Source organism: Kryptolebias marmoratus, linkage group LG15 (assembly GCF_001649575.2).
Source record: "Kryptolebias marmoratus isolate JLee-2015 linkage group LG15, ASM164957v2, whole genome shotgun sequence".
Taxonomy (NCBI): domain Eukaryota; kingdom Metazoa; phylum Chordata; class Actinopteri; order Cyprinodontiformes; family Rivulidae; genus Kryptolebias; species Kryptolebias marmoratus.
The window spans coordinates 12,677,294-12,697,802 of record NC_051444.1 but is presented as its reverse complement, the minus strand read 5'-3'; the positions used below and the strand labels follow the sequence as shown (position 1 = coordinate 12,697,802).

The following is a 20,509-nucleotide window of genomic DNA, read 5'->3' as shown; positions in this document are numbered from 1 at the left end:
ATCACGGTCTTCAAATGTTCGCCTTTTGCATCAACAAACCCTTCTAAATGATTCCAGATGATCACAAGAGATAAAAATAGCTAATGACTGACAAGACATCACTTGATGTGTTTATGATGAGCGTATGGGGGAGAAAAAACAAAAATATAAACCCTCCCTTTGTGTGATTAACAGAGGTCTTTGTTTTGTGAGTTACCACATTTTTCAGCACAATTGTAGCACACATTAGTGGTTGGATAATGTGCAGTTAAGTTGGCTCCTGGTGAGCTGAGAGGCTGTGTGGTGTTTGCCTGCATGGGTTGCTCCTTGTGCATTATTGAAGCGGATGGGACCTAATGAGCCACTAACTGCACTGGGAAGCTAATGGAGTGCAGCACATATAGGAGGGATGCCTGAGGAAGCGGCAACGAAAGAAATCTGCTGTGGCACTGGGATCTGTTTGAAACACTTCTCTCTTTTTTTGCTTTGCTCGCTTGAAATTGCACACATTTTGTTCATATTTTAGATTTTGTGTCCATTCGGCTGCGTTTGGAAGCTGCACAATTTGGAAGATCTGGTCAAATTAGTGGTGTTAATGATGAATAACTTGATTGATTCAGATCATCTTGGCAAGCCGATCATTTTTACTTTGGTGAGCATGTTTCTATGGTAACTGCTCACCTTTTGGAAAGCATTTATCAGTTTTATTTCTGCAAGGTATTATTCAGTGACTGAAAAAAGTGGCCAAATTTATTTTTGGGACATTCTGAGCTTCATAAAGGCCTCTTTATGTGATACTTTTATTTTTAGGAGCATTTAACATAGTGTGTCCAGTAATATGTTTTAACTCATCCTAAAAATAGGCCCAATTCAGTATGTCATTTCATCAAAAGATCAAAACATTGTCAAATATCTGTGTGACAAACACAAGCTGCAGCAGGAAAAACAACTTCAGACTTGGGAGTTTATATTCAGTCAGTCTTGATTTCCTCATCTTTACACAGAAGCGCTGAAAGAATACAGGCAGAAGTGTCTGTCTGTTTTCCTGTAATGAGATTGCTGATAAGCTGGTCTCTTGGATTCAAGTGTTGAGGGTGAGTCAGGCATACTGTGGTTTGATTGCTCTCAGAGTGAACACATCTTGGAAAATTCGATTTTTTCTTTCCCGAAGCCCCTGTCAGACTTTTAGCACTGACTCTGGAGGGGAGGGGGAAAAAAATCAAATAAAAATAAATATTTCACTTTGATACCATGATTTTTCTTTTCACATTTTGAACGATATAGTTAAAATAGACACTGAAGGGGAAAAAAATGTGCTAAATAAATTCCTTCATGCCGGTTTTGTAGTTTTAAGTCCAACGCAGAAATCCTAAGGTCAGAATCTCATTTCTCACGTTGTGAGGATGCATTACACAGTACGCCAAGATATGTCAATTTTTCAGCTAATCGGACTGAAATATAAATACAACCAATTAAAAACAAATCAGAGAATCTCTGAGTATTCAAATGGACAACTGCTAAAAACTAAAATAAGTTTTACAGCAAAAATTGTATACTGTTTAAATAAAGTTGTGGACAATAAGCGTATTTGTCTGTTTTTCCTTTTTTTTTTTGTCTTTTGTCTTATTTGACTCAACAAGGTTTTCAGTCACACTTTCGGACCTTTCATTCAGTGCATTTTATTTGAAAATGATTTTGATTTGCTTCATTGCAAAACCTCTGACAGATGAAGTGATGCTGGGATCATGGTGCTGCCAGCAGTTTTCTCTGATTTCTGCAGAGGACCCCTGAAATTCTGTTATAGTCTCTTGGGTTTTGGACCACTGCCTCAATCTAAGGCCTGATTTCTTGCTTGCTATCTTTCAGGCAGAGTCGAGGTTCTACGCCTTTTTTACACTTGTTCAAACATCAAATAAGATCTTAGTACTCATGACACTAACAGAAAATGAAAAAAGAGAGCAGCTTTTACTAAACTGAAATCATTGAATGTTTTACCAACAGTGAAATATGGGTTTGTTCACCAGGCAGCACCAATGTTTCCTAAACCCAAATGACTAATTATTAAAAAAGACTTTGAATCAAACAGGAATGGATTATAGATACGCTTGGCTGAACATATTTTGAGAAAAGCAAAGTATGACCATGAAATGAGCAAAAATATCCGCAGGCTCAAGACTGACGTTATAAAATGAGAAAAAACTATAATCCAGATTAGCAGGACCCTACAAGTCCTGGGATTAGCAGTGTAATGCACACTAATGTATCTTTTAATGGAAGGGTGTCGTCTCTCTGGCTTTCACTTTCTTCATATGGAATCAACGTTTTTAGGTGGTAAAAATGACCCGGCTGGCTCCCACCGTGCTCCGTGTGGAATGTCGCTCCGAAGTGGATCCACATAAACAGGGTTTTGCCTCGAAGCGCAATAACTTTCACTGCAAATGCATTAGAGGACTATCTAATAACTTTGTCAGCCCTTTTGATAATCCGAAGAAAAAGCTTTAGTAGATAAGGTCCAGATAACATTTTGGCTTTGCAGTAACCATCTGTTACTGAACAGAACCATATTAGTTTTACTGTTTAATAATAATAATAATATTAAAAAAAACATCCAGGATCAAATCCAGCCCCCAAAACTCTAAAACCTATATCAGCCTGGATGAAGGTAAGTTACAAAGCTCTTTATGCTGTAAGGTAGCAGCAATACTAACCACCAGCTCAGCTAAATTCATCAAAAACACCATTTAGCACCACAAGGATGTTAAACTTTTACCAACTGTGACATGATTTTAACTTGATGTCCTGTTACTCATGCAAAGAGAAAGCCAAAGATCACTTCGGGAATCAGATTCTGATGCTGAGGGGAGTTTCAGCTTCTTTTCGGTGGCTTGGGAAGCCTGAGTTTTCAGAGCGGCGAGACGATGAGTGCAGAGAAGTGAGCTGTCTAAGGAAGAATAAGGAGGATTTATTTAGTTAGAAGCCGAGCAGTGAGGAGAGAGGGAGCAGCCAGGAAAGAGGACGTCTGTCTTTGTTGAATTATTGATAGAGCTCATCCACTGTGTGGCCTTGTACACTGCACAGCATGCAGCAGCGAGGTGAACTGACTCACTCCTCCACCAAGGTGCAGACTCCTCACTTAACCTTATGCACACACAGCTGAGCTGGCACCACAGAGGCTGCTGATGATGATTTCTTACAAATTAATATCTATGACTTAAAACTGTTTTTTAACCAGGTTTTATGGAAAATCCAAATGAACAATATGTAAACCTATGGGATTTATTTGAAGCTTATCTGTGAGTTGCATAGTTTTCACACATCATAGTGTAAAAATATTCCGAAACACACATTCCCCGTAAGTTGTGCATATGCCACATGCTATTTTAACATGTTTCCTCATGTGACCACTTGTGATTTTTCACACAGTTTTTCTATGAGGGCCTGCACAGACCAAATGAAATTAAGGCCGGATTCAGCCTGAGAACCACCAGTTGATGACCATTTCCTTATACACTGTAGACTTTGTATCGATTACAGTAAATGTAATGCAGCTCCCAGCAAAGACAAAATGTCTGGTGGGATGGGTGTGTGTGTGATCTACATTGTCTCCAGTCTTTGGGCTGAGCTGTATCATTAACAGACACACTTTAAAGTGCTATTGATCTTCCTATCTAACTATCAAATAAGCATATTTCCCTTGAAGCTTTTAAGGTTCAGCAACTGAGTAAAAAAAAAAAGCCTGGATCTTTTTGACTAGAAATTATAATGAACAGGCTTGCATTAAAGCATGAATATTTTTATCCAACAGAAGAAGACTCTCTGATGGGCTGCAGTGTGTGTGTAGCTTCCACACCAAACTGGGAGGAGCTGCAGAGATCCTTGACATCTGTCGGGTCAAGGCTCAGCTCTAATCTTATCACATCAAGGTAAACCATATAAGATGAGCTTCAGATAACACAGCATGTGTTTGGGGAGTGTGAAAAGTGATATATCTGGTGAAAAATGACACACCGGCCAAAGATGCACGTTGTTTACTACTGGATGTTTTCCTTTAAATAAGTCTTACAAAATCAGTCTTCTTTCAGAGCCCCAAGCTTTGTTTCATTCTCCATTTCACGGGAAAATGCCTGATTTTTAAAACAAGTCCTTAAAGCAAAAAGTGTTCAGCTTTTCATCCTGCTGCCTGTGCGTGTGAAGGAGGTACTCGTTTGTTTGTTGGCTCCTCTCTGAAGCCCTAATGTAATCCACTGTACACGCACCAGAAAATAGAACAGCGCTTTGAATGGAGGGAACATTAAAAACAACTCCACCACAACAGCATACTTTACGTGTTTTTGATTGTTAATAATACAAATACATAAGAGACCTGCAACAATGTGGAGCTGCTGTTTGTTACTTATTTATAACACTCATTACATATGCATTGTATGCTGCAACTACACAAAAAAGATGATCATCAGAGAATATTTTTGTCCCTGTCTGCTTTACTTTATCACTTTTAAAAAGGTTAAGAGCCTGTCTTCAGGAAGTCAAAAAAAGCCTTACTAAAAGGCTTTACACTTTGGTTCATGTGTGTGCGTGGGTGTGTATGTGAACGTATGTGTGTGTGTTTGCAGCAGCAGCAGAGTTAAGCCTGTCTGATGTCAGAGGTCAGTCCATCTTGGTCAATCTCACTGTGAAGAGCTCTCTTAGCGGTCCAAAGCCTCGAACTCTTAAACGGGTTTGTGTCAGAAGGAGAATTTGAAAATGCTTCTTGTATATTTGAGACAGATGGTTGTGTGCAGTTACCCTGAGAGATCAGCTTGACGGATGTGCATTAACAGATTTAGACCTTTTAAAGCATCAGGTCATGTGAATTAGACTTATCTGCATGAATACCAATGTATAAATATAATATCTTGTAATGTATGAATAAACAGAAAGATAGAGGGGACAAGACATTTGGTTATCCATTCCTTAGCCTGTGAAAAATCCAAACATTCCCATTAACATTCATCAGCTCCTCCTGGGAAATCTCAAGACTTTTTCAAGCTACAAAGGATTTACTGTACAATTTCTCCAAGAAGTTCTATTTCAGCCCCAGGGTCTCCTCTCAGTGCTCAGTAACTGTAACTCAGATACCTGAACCACCTCAACTTGCTCCTTTCGATGTGGAGGAGCATCCTCTGAGCTCCCCTCAGAAGAAGGAGCTCCTCACCTTATCACTAAAGCTGAGCTCGGCCACCCTGCAGACTAAGCTCATTTGAGCTGCTTGTAACTAGGATCTCTTTTGATCGTGATCCATTTCTTGACCATAGGTGAGGGTTCGAACATAGACAAACCAGTAAACCAAGAGCTTTGTCTTTCGTCTCAACCAGAGATCCTGTCTATGAACACCACACATAGGATAATGGGGGCAAGGGCCAGCTCTGGTGGAATGGACAAATGGTTCCAACGACAGAATTGACTTCCTGCTAACTGTTTTGTGTTTGTGCGTTATCCCTCCTCCCTTTGATTTTCTCTTTTGACTTCTGATATAACCAAGCACTTCATCAGATGTGCACACACATACTGTATCTAAACGCACACTGGCTGCAGTGACATCACACGCTCACTTTCAGGCTCTTCTCTCCGCTCCAATTAGTTTCACTCCAGAAGCCAAGGCTCCCAGTGGGAGAGTTTGTTATCTCAGCACTTAACTTTTAATATTTCATCTTACTTAATCTACTCAATCTATTCTACTCTACCACAAGATCAAGAATCTTGAGCTCCTTTTCTGACATATTCAGATGTTTTGGATGATATAGATTAGATAGGCAGAGCTTCGAAGAGGGTCAGCACACAGTTTACATGCAGCGTCTGTGGCTGCTCCTTTGGACATCACCCTGATGCTCATCCAGCTATAATGGAGAGAAGCAGCTCTGAAAATGGAAAGGGCTTCAGTCCCCAGATTCAGCCTTTAAGCTGCTTTAGAGGATTGACGGATATTTTTTTTTCTCTCCCGCCCTCTAAAATAGACAGCTGATACTGGCTCTGAACCAGAACAGGAGAGGGCAGAGGCTCTGAGCTTTCACTGTGCGGCCAAGCTGCTTTGTCTTGGCTTTATAATCTACTCTTGGGAGATGCGTGATGGTAGAACCTGGCGCCAGGACGTTTCTGCTGCTCCCTGCTGGCCACGTCAAGTGGGCATCTGCCCGCTGCTGTCCTGGCCAAGTTAAATGTTTAACTGAGTGACAGCATGTGCTCTGATGTCTAGCCCTGTGACATAACTGACTGGACTGGAAATGTAGCATGCATTAAAGTTTTAGTTGCAGCAGGCGGGACAGAAGCTGTTCTCTGCCTTGCTGAATTACTCATGAATGGACCTACTGTTATAGTTAAAGGTATCTCTGGGATTTTAGGCTTGGTTTGAGAGAAGATGGAAGCTGAAAAAACATATAAAGCACATTCAGAAACTCTTTCATGATCCCTTAACTTAATTCATCTAAGATTAATAATTCACAGAAGACTTATTCAGCATTTCAAAGGCACAAGTTTAAATAAATGTAACTCTTTTGTATAAATTTAGCTCAATCTAATGAAGTAGTACACATATATATTCACAAACATGTTCAGTTCTTTCCTGCATAAATATGACAGCATACAGTATCTGAGGTAGCTGGAGCTGAGGATGAAGAGTTATCGTTCAGAACCTGCACTCACTGTTCAACTCTTACATTCTCTTTATCACTGAGCATCTCATCACTTCAGTGTGTTCCTCACGTGTAAATCACTTTGGTGTCTGTGAATTAAAAGTAATCAATATGCTTTTTTTTAACTCACAAACATTTCAGATTGAGATTGTATATTATAGTTCAAGTCCTGTTTTTTCATCTGCAAAATAGCTTCATCTCCTGGATAACTAGAAGTACTACAACTGTTTTAGAAACATCTAATAAAACTGTGTTTCTGACCATTTATGTTGAGCCTAAATGTTGTGTTTGGATTTAACTCCAAATATAGTTCAGGGAGTCACATAACATCACCAGTATCAGAATGGGGTCAAACTCACCTGTCTAAATCCAGTTTTCCACATGTTATTATGTTTGGGTAAAGTTACAAAACCAGCTAAGTAATTACACTAACTCATTGTTGAAGGTTTAGATATAGTTGATCCCATTTTTAATGGTGCACAAGCATTCATTTAATAAACCTTTACTCTTTAGGAAAACTCATATTTAATCATCCTGTAGCAGAAAATGTTGCCATGTCTAAATCTAGCAGAGTTTTCAGCACGATACGGAAACCTGTATCAGGTAATCAGTGCAGTCTTGTAGTTTAAGTCAACTACCTATTCCTACCTTTTTTAAATCTCCTAGGGACCCGTCTACTTGCATCACAGGGAAAGCTGGGTTTTGAATCACTGGTTTAAGTTCATTTTCCATCTCTGTCAATCTGCAGGGTTTTTTTGGCACAAACATAGAAATTAAAAGATGGCTTGTGTGTGGAGGCGAGCATTCTCACTCCAAACCATCTTACTGATATAAATACGGGTACGTATTGACTGTTGCATGAACATTGCCTTAAACAACAAACAAAGTTAAACTTCTCACATGACACCATACTGTGTTGTGATGACAGAAATAATAGGGGGAAACCAAGATTGTTGATATTTTTTATCAATTTAAAGGAAATGTCAAGCAGAAAATCCCAGGAATTAAGCAATTCCAAACCACAGAATATGTCTGCCTAAAGACAGTAAGACAGTGCTTTTTAAATAACAGTCACAGAGTTTATTAGAGACACGTCACTCAAGAACGTCAGCTTTTGTCAGAGCTGGAGGGCTGTGTCAGTTGACCTGAAATCAGAATATGATCAACCATCCCATATGACAGTTTTGCTGTGCTTATAATGAAGACATGTCTCTACGTTTTATTTTTCCGTCACATGTTCTTTGTGACATCTGGACAGACAGGATGGCTTTATTTAACAAATTTTATCAAAACAACAAAGACTCCTCAGGCTGAGATTTTATCTGACCTCACTATATTATCCACAGGATAAGAAATAAACCTTCAAGAGTGATAAAATAAATTGTTTCTACTAAGCTGCGACATTGTATTCCGCCTCAGACTGTTTCTCTGTATCGTCACAGCATGCAGTTTATTTTTCAAGATTTGTAACTTTTCAGATAGAAACTGTTAGATCTTCATCCAAATTCTGATATAAAATTTCACTTTAATTGCACTGTATTATAGCTTTAACATTTTATTTCAAATGGCTTTAGTTTTGAAATCAAACAAACTCAGTCAGCAGCTAAAACAGATTTTGTTTAGCTGAAATTGCTTCATGGAAACAAATTCTAACAACAATCAAAGTTTACAAGGATGTACAGTAGATTCTCATTCAGGGCAGCTGTAGGTTAGGATGAAGAGCAATCATCATCCTGCAGGATGGTGGTTTAATCCCAGCTTCCCCCAAGTGTCTTTGGGCATGACATTGAACCCTGTAGCCCCCAATCTGCTGTGTGAGTGAATAGAAGTGTAAAAAGCTCCTTGAGCAGTCAGTAGTAATGAGCTGTAAAAATTTAGTCCAGTTCATTTGAAATAACGTTAACTACAGTATATTATTAGAGGCAGAAACAAGGGGTCCTCTCTGTTCTGGTTCAAAGTGAAATAGAGGAGCAAACAAACTGAGGTTGAGGTGATCATCTAACAATGTGACAGAGAGGAGAAGCCTGGACAAGCTGCTGGCTATATTGGACAACATTGAACAGCCTTCGAACAGCACAATGTTCAGGCAGAGGAGTGTTTACAGGCCGTCTCTTGTCCCAGTGTGCTCAGCTGAAGGACAGAGGAACTGATTTGTCCTCCTGTAAGCTGAAACAGGGAGAATGTACAACAACAACAACAACAACAACAACAACAACAACCCTGTAACTCTCTTATTTGCACCATTTATTTTAGCTCAGGCTGTCTTTGTCACCTTTTCATTTTATTATTGCCTACTTTAAAATAGTATTTAATTTGTAATAGTAAAATAGTGCAATATCTGATATGTAATTCAGTAATAGAAATATAACCAGGTGTCTCTTTAAATGTGTGATGAGCAACATTTCTTACCCCCCCCCCCACACACACACACTTTTTTTCAGTTATATTGTGTTATTTCGTTATACTTTCTATTACAGTGTTCTTGTGTTTTTGTTTATACCTTTGCTGTTGCAATAATGTGAATTTATCTGCTGATTGGCAGACAAAAATATTATATTCTATTCTATTCAAACCAGTACATATACACTGACCGTTTACCCATGTTTGAAATGTTTTTTTCTAGTATATTTTGTTCTCCTCTTTGCCAGGAGGCCCAACACCATATATTTTTTTTCTTATTTTGTGTTACAAGACCAAATTCATTGAATGTTGTTATGATTCCACTGGATGCTTGAATTCCCCCTCATATATCCATCTATTTATCTGTCGGTATATCTTAAAACTGATAAAAACTGATACATTACTGAAGAAATGCTGTGGAGTTATTGTAATTACATGCTAATTAATCACATGCGATATTTTAAAATATTTCTCTTCACCTCCATGACGCCACCATTTCCATGCCAGAGACGGAATTGTCCTTTTTTTGCGATGCAGTTTTGACTATCACCACAGGGTGGCGCTTGTTTGGTTAGTTAGAATTCTTCGTCCGGACATTCCCGAAAGGTACCGGACAAAGCCGAAACGAACCCCGGAAGCTCGTTTGTTACTGGTCACTGTCAGCTCGTTGTTTGAGCGATGTGTTCTCCCTGCCGATGTGCGGCTGTGTCGCCTTTGAGTTTAATATAAACGGGACGCCAGATGCACTGAGAACGAGTTCCCCGCATAACAATTAAGGACTCTTAAGGTATGCCATTCAGCTGTCACTCGGAAGGCACTCGCTAACAGTGGTAGCGTGTTAGCTTTGTTAGCTTGTTTCAATGGCTAGTTAGCCAGTGAGATTTAGCTGCCAGCTCTGTTGATCGAGAAGTACCAGACTAAATGCAAGCGGCTGGCTGTGCCCTGTGTGTGTGTGTGTGGGTGTGTGTTTGTGGAAGTGTGTCTGTCACGACCTTTACAGCACTCGTTGTATCACGGAGGAAAGACCCACAGTATGCTTTTAGCCTAATAATTAAGACTTAGTTTTAGGCTGTCAGATGAGAAGGTTGTGGTTAGTGAGCTGTTTGTTTTGATGAAGTCTAAAATCTCAACACTTCCCCTTTTAATAGTAGTCTGACATTGGTATTCAGTTTGTTATTCTTCTGGTTAAATACAAATAATATAACCAACGTATTAGGGTTGGATTCAACTTCTTAACTTTAATATTAAGGTTCTTTTTTGACTCACTGTTGAAGATTGATTAAAAATAAAAAGACAGAAGTGGCTCGACAAAACCACAAACACCAAGGGTCAACTAAAACACTGATTCACAGTTAGAATAAGTGCTGTGTCACAACATGGTCAGAATGAATGATGGGTGTGTTTCCTGTCAGTTCTTGCAAAGTCCTAGATTGCACCCAGAGGACTACAGCTTTCTTTTCAAGTTTGTTGATATTCAGTGTCTGTTGTGTTTTTACAGTAAGACATCATTGTTTTTGGTTCATGCTGACCGCCATTCATGCTGTAATTCAATATCTGTAACACATGCCACGCTTGTGTTTTCACAGTTTCTGACATGTTGGGTGCTGTGGTGGATTTTCTGTCACATGATTAGGATTTGATAAACGCTTGCCGACTGAAACCAACATTTTAGCTGCAACAAATTCCTCAAATTTCTCCTTCTGACACACAAATTCCTCGCAGCACTTCATGCTGAATCCGTGTTTAACGCTCTTATAGGAGAGACAAGCAACTAGAAGTTTGTTTCGTAATGTGAAATGTGAAATGTGAAATTATTACACAAGTGTTTTGGGTTGGGTTTTTTTCACGGCTGTCAGCCTGCATTGTTTTTCTGCGTTTATGCTTCAGGAAGCGTGCACCCCGGCGTGCTGTGGTGAAGCTGACTTTAGGTGTGCTGCACGCCTTGCTTTTTCAGTCCACGAGAGCGGGCACAGCCAACTTTATGTCATCTGTTTGTCTCTCTCGTGTAAAAAGAAAAGAGCTGGTCCAGTTGCATTCCTCATTTATTCACATTCTGAATTTGTCCAATGAAAAGGTCCTGCTGCTGAGATGCAGCCGTCAGCGTGTTGTTAGAGTGCATTTACTAATTTGTTCCTGTGTTACTGATCTTCAGATCCATCTGTTCAACATGAAAATAGTGTGAAAATCCATTTCACCAGGCTCCAAGAAGCTAAAGTCTGCTGTCAATATATGTCTTTTTATGCCAGCTCAGAGCAGGAAGTTGGCCGGCTCCTGAAAAAGAGAGTCAGAGCATCACTTATTTACCTTCTGTTGGCAATCAAACTTGTCACCTGATAACCAGAAACCCCTTTGGTAAAATATCAACTTTTCTTAGTAAAACTATAGATGAGAAATTATGTTTCACGCTGACTTTTTGTGCTCTTAGAAGGTGATGACTCCGTAGCCGAACGATGCTTTAAAGCGACCTGGGTCGGATGACGTTGTGGTGAACGATGGTTGTGTGTGTGTCAGAAAGGATGAAAAGGGCAGACAGCTGGTGGAGCAGCTCGGCGAGACTTTATTTGCCCCCCACTCCCCCACCCTTTATTGATCACACAAAAAAATCAATACTGTAATAATGGGCAATGAGTGGTTCCTCACACTTCTCCGGTTTCTTGTTAAGGGCTTTCTTAACATACAAATAATAATTTCCCATTGCAGGTTGTCTTAAGTAAAGACAATAATCATCTGATGAAATCATAAAATACGTCAACAGGCCATTGCAACACAATGAACATTATATGCAACAAGTTGTGTATTTCATGTTAGCTGGAAATAATGGCTTCGGTACGAAGATGTTTGTGAGTGTGTTTCTGGGCCTCTTTTTTTCTTCTGTTGCGTGTTTTACTTCATAATATTGTCACCGAGAAAGCGTGATGGGATAAGACATAAGAAAAAACTGTGTACACATATAAGAAGCTGAGATGAGATGAGATGAGGGGACTGATAACATTAAATTAAGCCAGCCTGGTTTATTTCTTCCATTCTGCATTTTCCATTGTTTACTTGATAGCTAATTTCCCGAGTTTCCACATGTCTTCATGTTTAATTGTGCTGTTATGAGCGAACACACAGGAGACTAGGAAAGCATCAGCTTTTACAAAACCAGTGCAGTTGCCTGAAGTCTTTGTTGCTCTTATTAACTTGAAATATTTAGTTTTCGTCGTGAACAATGTGAATGCCAACAATGTTGGGTTTGTCACTCGGACCAACTCACAAACACCTGGACAGAGCAGAGAAAAGTACAAATACTGGCATGACTTTAAGGGAAATCGGAGCGTGTAATAAAAGGAAAAATATATGGCTGGGTTAAATTTTACATCTCATTTAAAATATCTTTATGCTGTATATAGTCAATATAGCGCTCATATTTAACATCTCTGCTACTTGCTGGATGGCACAAAGTCACTGTAGCCTGCGGAAAAAACGAAACCCCCAAAGAGAAACAGTCATCGCTGTTTAATGACTGTCAGGAGGATGTATTTGTTGTTTTGGGATGTCAGCACGACAAGCCAAAAACCTCTTTCCTCCCACATTATCCTGTTCGCAAGCAGTCTCCGTCGCACTCATTGCTGCGGAAAGTTATTGGAAGCGAGCAGAAACGAACATCTGCGAGACATTTAGTCAGCTAAAACATGGCCGCTGAGCTCTGCACCACCCAAACGTCTCGTTTGATTTAAGAGCGTTTGGGGAAGGAAGTGGTCGTTTGCTTCAGAGCGACGCTTCACATTCTACCAGTAAGGCATGTTAGTGAGTAGGAACAACTTAGATTCATTTCTTTGCTTTATAATGAGTAAAAAAAAAATGTATGGCTTATGGTTAAAAACATCTTAAACAGGGCTGTTCAGGCTGAAGTTGTTATGTGAGCAGTGTGACTTAATCTTAGTTCGCCTGTCACCTAATCTCAGTTGTGTGTGATAACCATAATCGTTGTTTTATATTCATCATAATTGTTTTTATTCATCTCTATATCTATGACCTGCTGAAACTAATACAAACGAAATATAAAATCATACTTACAGAGCACTTTTCTAATGATTTTAGAGCTTTTATGTGTTATTTTCCTGTATTTAATTCTGTTAAATTGTGTTTTGGACAGATTATGTGCTTTATTAGATTATTATTGGGATTATACTTCACTATTTTTAATGTACAACAAAAATTCAGTCAATTAATTGATATTAAAATATATATATTTCAATTGTTTTCTTGTCTTTGACATATGTTTGAGTGTAATGGGTAAACTGCAGACATTTTGTGTGTGAAACCAAGAAAAATATGCTCCATCAGCCTTTTGACATGGATAGATGTTTACAGATAAGATTTCTAGCTAATCTGAACAAAGTGTTACATGGTTTTTCTTCTTTTACCACCAGAAAAACTCAAAACATTTCATTTTATTTGCCTTGTTTTGTCAATAACAACGAGGCCTGCCGGCAGATGGCATCTGGGTCTACAGATTATTATTAGAGCCTGAATGCACCACAGGTGCAGGATCAGTTTTCCCAAAGGGACCTGGATATCTATTGATTTATCTTGAAGCTGTGGACTTTGTCTTCCAGCTGCCCCTGAATGTTCTCCTACGACCTTGACATGAAAACAGAGTCCAGTGACTCATGGCTCTCGCAGTGGTTGCTCAAAGGGCGCAGCAATAAGTACCGTATCATTGGACCTATTTTTATGTTGACCCCAATGATAAGCTAATGAAAAAATGGTGTTTAATCTCATAACATTGAATATGATAGCTGTGGAAGAGTTTTTGTTGTTGTTTTCTAGTATAGAATTGCCCACCGAATACAGGTATTCTATGAAATGTTGGAAATAAAGACGTTACTCATTCAGTATTTCTTTTCTCCCCAGGGCAGGATGCAGTCTTCAAACCACCGGCTACGAGACATGGAGCAGCACCACCCGCTGCTGTCGGCGGGCGCAGACGTGGAGGCGGGGAGCCTGGGAGCCGGAGTGATGGTCGGGGGACCCCACGCGGGCCACACGGCGGGGAACCGCACACTGTGGTTCATCCAGGACAGCTGTGGGATGGTGTGCGCCACCATGACCTGGTTCCTGGTTCTGTACGCGGAGTTCGTGGTGAACTTCGTCATGCTCCTGCCCGCCAAGAACTTCTGGTACTCGCTGCTGAACGGGGCCACCTTCAACTCGCTGGCCGTGCTTGCGCTGGCCTCGCACATGCGCACCATGCTGACTGACCCGGTAAGGAGGGGAAGTTCACTCGTGACGGGCCATGTTGAGCAAAGGAAGTCAGAAATTTGGGAACTTAAAAAAAATTAAATAGAAAGATCTTTAGATGGAGTTTAAAAATAAATACATATTTTACCTTAATATTACATAAATTGTTTACTCTAGTTTTCTACTCTGAAAAAAAAAAGAGTCTCTTGTAGACGTTTTGACAGTACAAGCTACGGCACAGTCTAAAGACACTGCCACAGTCTGACACTTGGAGTCGAGTCACTTGTTAATATAATCTGGAACGCTGAACTGATGGGGTGTGTAAAGTGTGTGAGAGGAAGCTCTGTGTGAGAGCAGCACACAGCAGTCCATTAATCTGAATGTCTATCAGCTGCTTTATTTAATCAAACAACAGTGTTCAGACCTTCACTCAAGCTGATTTTTATCTTATTTTATATATTAGTTTAAGTTGTTCTGTTTCCTTTTTTCCATGAAGGTGTCTTTAAAACATAGTGAGTCAAACGGTGGAGTGAAAAAACTGCTGCATTCAGTTTGATTTGGGTTTCTTATGGACGTATGTGTAGCCCTGTGATGTTTCCCTCCGGCTGTTTCCAGCTGTTTGTGAAAGCAGAACGACTTTTTCAGCTTTACTGACGAGATTGAATCCAGACAACTCATGCTTTAAAGGCTTATGAATCAAATAATGTGTTGTTGGTGGAACAACGACAAGAAACGGAATGCCTGGGAAACACTTACACTAATGCTCCTGCATAACAGCCCAGGCATTAACAAATGTCACGTCTGAAACCTCGCAATAATACGCAAAGGCTTAAGATACAGGAGGTCAAACCTGTGTTTTAACCTCAGGTGTTTTTACTCTCCCCTCTGCCATGTTACAGCCATACTACCATGTACTACTAGAGTACTCAGGACGAGATAAGTTTGTTTGTTTCTTGTAGTTATCCGACTGAAAACAGAATGAGAAGAGCCGATGGTTGCCCCACCTTCAGCCTGAGCGTTTGCTTTCTTTGTAAAGACTGTTGCAAATGATGACGTTTGTTTATTTGGTTTGTGTTTGTCTTCCTTCCCCTCTGTTTAGGGTGCAGTCCCTAAAGGCAATGCGACCAAGGAGTACATGGAGAGCTTGCAGCTTAAACCCGGGGAAGTCATCTACAAGTGTCCAAAGTGCTGTAGCATCAAACCTGAGAGAGCGCACCACTGCAGGTCAGTTTTTTCACCAAGTCCTCACAGCAGGCAGAGCCTCGCTGTAGTTAAACTGTGTGTTCAAGACAGCAGTTAGATTCAGGAGAACATTTCCTGCTGAAACTAAACATTAAACTGCAAACAAAAAAAAGGAGCTGTGTATTGTCGCTCATTAATGTCTCTTGTTCCTCGCAGTATTTGTAAACGATGCATCCGGAAGATGGACCATCACTGTCCCTGGGTCAACAACTGCGTGGGCGAAAAGAATCAGAGATTCTTTGTGCTTTTTACTGTAAGTACACAGCAGTCATCATGGCAGGAAGAGTTTATTAAATCTCGAAGGAAGTTGAATTAGAAGCTTATAAACCCGCTCAAACGGTTGCTATTAAATGTAACAGATATGACTCTGATTTTCCCAACTCTGTAAGTATTTTGTTTTGTTTGTTATGCAGGAGAACACAATTAGCAGATTCCCATCTTGAGCTTTTTTAGACCAGCCGAGTAGCGGTGTAATGCATCAGAAACGGGCCTACATCAAATGCGCTCCCATCGCCATCTGTGGCTCTCTTGATAACATCAGCACTTTTCTCTGGCTTCATTTGCTGACCGGAGCTTTTTGAAGGCAGAAAAATAAAGCTGTCATATACGGCCGGGCCGTGCAAGGTCACCTGCCATCAAAAGATATAGTTTGCGCTTGTTTCCCACGTTCATACGGCGATGTAAATCCTAAAAACATAGGTACACCACATTATATTGCTCACTCGCTTTTTGTTTTTCCTCCTTAGATGTACATTGCACTGATTTCTGCCCATGCCCTCGGTCTCAGCGGAATGCATTTCTTCACATGTATTAAAGTCCAGTGGAACGGTAAGACCTTAAAGCATTTACTGTACCAAAAAAAAAATAGTTTAAGATATAAAGGAAATTTAGAAGTCCAGTATTTATGCAAGTAGTTGGGATTCTTTATAGAGAAACGGAGAAACACAAGGTGCAGAGTGAGGGGAAAAAGGTTTTCATCTTGTAGTGAAATCGGCTCTTCTGCACAGATCGTTGGAACTGTGCAGGCGAATCAACAAAGAGCTTTCATTTATCTTTCTGCTCCCCAGTGGGCCTCTCTGTGGAAATGAACCAAAGAATGAGGATAATATTTTATTCATAGAAGCTCCCCTTCTTCTGTAATGTACAGAATGAGCCTCTTACCTAGAAGGAAAAAAAAACTCTTTGCAGTTGTGGTTTGTTGACAATCACTGCAGGAGAGAGAGTGCTTCATCATCAATAAAATAATTAAAGAAAAAGTTTCCATTCAGTGAATTATCAGTTCTGACAGCTTTATTAGAACCAAAGCTAAATCCTTGGAATCGAACAAAAACAATTATTTCAAACCTTTTTTATATGCAGTTGATTTAGTCATAGCAAACTAAAGAAGTGGACTTTCTTCCTCCCTCTGTGCTCAGAGTGCAGTGACTTCTCCCCAGGGGTGTCTGTGCTGCTCCTCATCTTCCTCTGTCTCGAAGCCATCCTCTTCCTCACTTTCACGGCCGTAATGTTTGGCACACAGATTCACTCCATCTGCAACGACGAGACGGTCAGTATCCCCCCTGCACGCCAGGCCGCACCTTTTTTTTTTTTCTAGTTTATCTCGACAGGAACCAAGTTAAATTCCTGACCCAAACTGCTTTTTTAAATGTCCTGCAGGAGATCGAACGTCTAAAAAATGAGAAGCCAACGTGGGAGCGCCACATGAGATGGGACGGAATGAAAGCTGTGTTCGGGGGTCCGCCATCTCTTCTGTGGTGCAACCCCTTCACAGGTTTGCGTCTGCGGCGCCTGTTGCTGTTGAGCCACGGCCGCCGGGGGGGCTCTGAGTTTTCTGTCTGACAATCTGGAGAACCTGATGAAGATCACCAACACGTTGGCTGGGGTTAAAGCAGGATTTGCTGTGGACTCAGATGGACCTCTTCTCACTGAGGCTTTTTTTTTTTTTTTTGCTGGGTGACAGACAGACAGTGCATCACAAACGCTGCTCAACGTCTGTATTATCACCTCGGTGTTGGTCTGCACAAGTATCCTCAACAACTGGACTATTTGTTCTGATTTGTCTGGGCCATTTTTGATAAAGCATGAAGTAAAGAACTCAAAGTGACTTTTCTTTTTTTTTTTTATTTCTGACCATTTTGGGGTACTGGTGGAACTTAAATCATGCACCTTTTAATATGCAGCCGAAGGAGGTTTTTGTTCTTTGCTGCACATAAGACATTCAGAGACATCTTTTATCATCACCAGATCCAGACAAGAGGATCTTAGTTGGGGTGATGTTGACACTTGTCTGGACCCAAACAAAGGAATCAACAGTCGAGGACGTGCACTTCATACGCAACACTTCAGAGGAACCCAAACATGGAGCAAAGTGGTCATCGGAGCTTGTACCATCTTATAAAACTGCATGTAGAACTGCTCAATCAGCCGATATCTCAGCCTGGAAATGAGGCTTTCATCATCTTGAGCAGGCTACTGTGAACACAAGCCTCATTCTTATTCAAGAGGACTGAGGGGCTTCTCCTGTCTGGTCATCCCCTTTTGTCATGCTTTTCCTTCTTTGGGGTGATTTCTTTTTTTTTTTTTTTGCATTTTGTGAGCCAGTTAAAATTAATATTCCTTTTTTTTTTTTTTAAATACCTGCTGAAGCTCACTCCTCAACAGCTGCCCGTGATGATTCACTGGAGATGTCTACTGTTATTCTGCGTCCTCATTGGGACGAAAAATAAAATTGTTTTGTATTCATTTTAACTGTCCATAGATTTGCCATTTCACCACTCCTACGTGCTGCTCAACATCTCTACAACGTTTCTAAAAACAATAAGTGACTGTCAAACCACTGAGATGCCTCCCTGTGTTTTTATAACAACATATTTCCGGTTGAAGACTGAATGTTACTTAGTTGGACTCATTTTCTTCTTACATGTTTTTTTTTTTCTGTGTGTGGGGAAACGGCAGGCGGCCTCCGTGTTTAGTAGGAATATACAAGAACATTTGAATGCGACTTCATTGCATTTCCATCCCGCAGCACAGTCTTACAGAGCTGAGTCTGAGACACAGTTGGTTTTGCATGCTGCTTGGCAACTGCGTGGTGCAACATTTTTGAAAAGCAGAACTCGGAAACACACGAGCGCATCGTCTGAATCATTGCAGGCTCGGTTTGATTCTGTTTCCGTAAAGCTTGGCTTCTGTAGATTTAAAAAAGAAAGTTCTTCGCCATAAAAACGGTCGCGGCTTTTAGCTCCTCGTGCAAACTTTGTTGTTGAACAAAGTTTCGGGAAGTTCCAACAGATGCCCGACTTGTCCGCTGCACGAAGTTTAAGGTTTGTTAAATCTGGTGGCGGTATCAACTGACTTTTCCCCGGTGTTATCAGAGCACTTAAGCTGTTAAATCATGCAGTCAAGTCAAAAAAATATAAAAGTGTCGATTTTCGGATTTTAACTGTGCATAAGTAATGAGCTGTTAGCACTGGTGACTGTGGCTTTCTGAACCTAAAGTTCAGGATTTAAAGTGTTGACTAAGAGGCTGGTTTTGCTGTAGTGTAGTCAAACCAAGACTTTCTTAATGTCTATTTTTTTTGTTTTTGGGGGGGTAAAATGCTACTTTGTTTTTGCTTACCTGTGGTTGTCAGGAGAGGAAAATCTCCTCCGTTTACAATACATAATAATACTGAAAGCTCTTAGGCTGTGTGTGTTAAGGAACATGCTGTCATCAGGATGTTTTAGGTCCAAGGGATGGAGCACTGAGCGCCAAATGATATCAGGGGATTTTTCTTATAGCTGCTCTCTAATTTCTCTTTATTTATTTAGCTGGACTTCATCACCGCAGCGGCAGACTTTAATATTTTATTTCAAGCATATTCCATACGCCAAGTCATTTGGACCACACTGTTTAGTAAAAATCAGATAGTTACGCCCTTAAAGAAGTCATAGTTATATGTATATCTGAAAGACAGGAGAAACAAAATTGCGCTGTATAGTTTTATTGCTTTGCAAATGCACAAACATGTTGCTAATCAAGCAACAGCTGTTTTTGAAAACGGTTGCAAAATAACATTTAGATCTAACGACCAAGCAATTTAACCAACGATGCTATTAAATTAGAATAAAGTTAATAAAGCTGGTCTTGGGTTAATAAGGCTGATGTAGAAGTGTCTGTCCTGAGTGGGGCAAACCGAGTTAACAGATTAATTAACAAATGTTGCTGTATTGACCTGATGGCTGATGTTGACTGGCATCATTTGGACGCGTGTTCGATGTAAACGAGTATTTAACAGTAGGATGGTCCCGTTTCATGACCCAACTGGGATGCTGTAGTTAATGTCTCAAAATGAGATTCCGTTACAGGGTGTGTAGTTTTACAATCATGATCAGTGGACTAATCTGTACAAAAAGGGTTGTTTTTTTTGTTTTTTCTAATTAAAAGATTATATTGATTGTGATATTTTTCTCTACCTTCTGCTGTGTGGCTTGAAGATTCAGTCACTGTGATGAGATGATTGTTGAACATTGTGCAGAATTATAGACACAACACTATGCTGTCCAAGCTGTTTTTTCCCCCCCTCAGACGAGCTTTTGCAGTGAAAGGGGATTTATGAAACAGGTTTGGGAAGAAGAGGCTTTTGTGATGTACAGTAACAGTGATGGATGTTCGATCGCATATTTATATTTAACTTTTGCCATGAGCAGTTATGAAAGATTTTGTTTCCTCTCCCGGGGGAAAATGTTTCTTTAGGAACAAGAATCCTTCAGTTTTATAAACAAAGTATAAAGGTTACTATAAACATCGTATAAACTGAATGTTTTGAGTCCTTTTTTTATTTTAAATTGTGTCAAAATTTTGTCATATCATAAATGTCATTCTTTTACATAATAAACTTGAATAAATTAAAGCTATAAATTGTGACTGCTTTTACATTATTTTTCAATTTTTCAGTAAAATGTGTTCTATAAAATGATACAGATATGCTTGCAGCTAACACCTTTATATAAAGACA

General features: G+C 40.0%; 1 protein-coding gene across 1 annotated transcript; it reads left to right on the top strand.

Annotated features, from left to right (window-relative positions):
- The first annotated feature begins 9,666 nt into the window (after positions 1-9,666).
- Positions 9,667-20,412, top strand: zdhhc7 (zinc finger DHHC-type palmitoyltransferase 7). Its single transcript, XM_017418643.3, has 7 exons — positions 9,667-9,834; positions 13,947-14,297; positions 15,373-15,497; positions 15,672-15,768; positions 16,262-16,343; positions 16,931-17,061; positions 17,172-20,412. Exons 2-7 carry the CDS (start codon positions 13,953-13,955, stop codon positions 17,352-17,354), a joined length of 963 nt encoding a protein of 320 aa, XP_017274132.1. The 5' UTR covers positions 9,667-9,834; positions 13,947-13,952; the 3' UTR covers positions 17,355-20,412.
- The last annotated feature ends 97 nt before the right edge of the window (positions 20,413-20,509 follow it).

What these genes read in the sequence shown, in the direction of transcription:
- zdhhc7 (XM_017418643.3), top strand. Translation starts at nt 13,953, where the DNA reads ATGCAGTCTTCAAACCACCGGCTACGAGACATGGAGCAGCACCACCCG. An exon ending in GCACCATGCTGACTGACCCG is followed by an intron (nt 14,298 to 15,372) that starts GTAAGGAGGGGA and finishes CCCTCTGTTTAG; the next exon opens with GGTGCAGTCCCTAAAGGCAA. An exon ending in GAGAGAGCGCACCACTGCAG is followed by an intron (nt 15,498 to 15,671) that starts GTCAGTTTTTTC and finishes TGTTCCTCGCAG; the next exon opens with TATTTGTAAACGATGCATCC.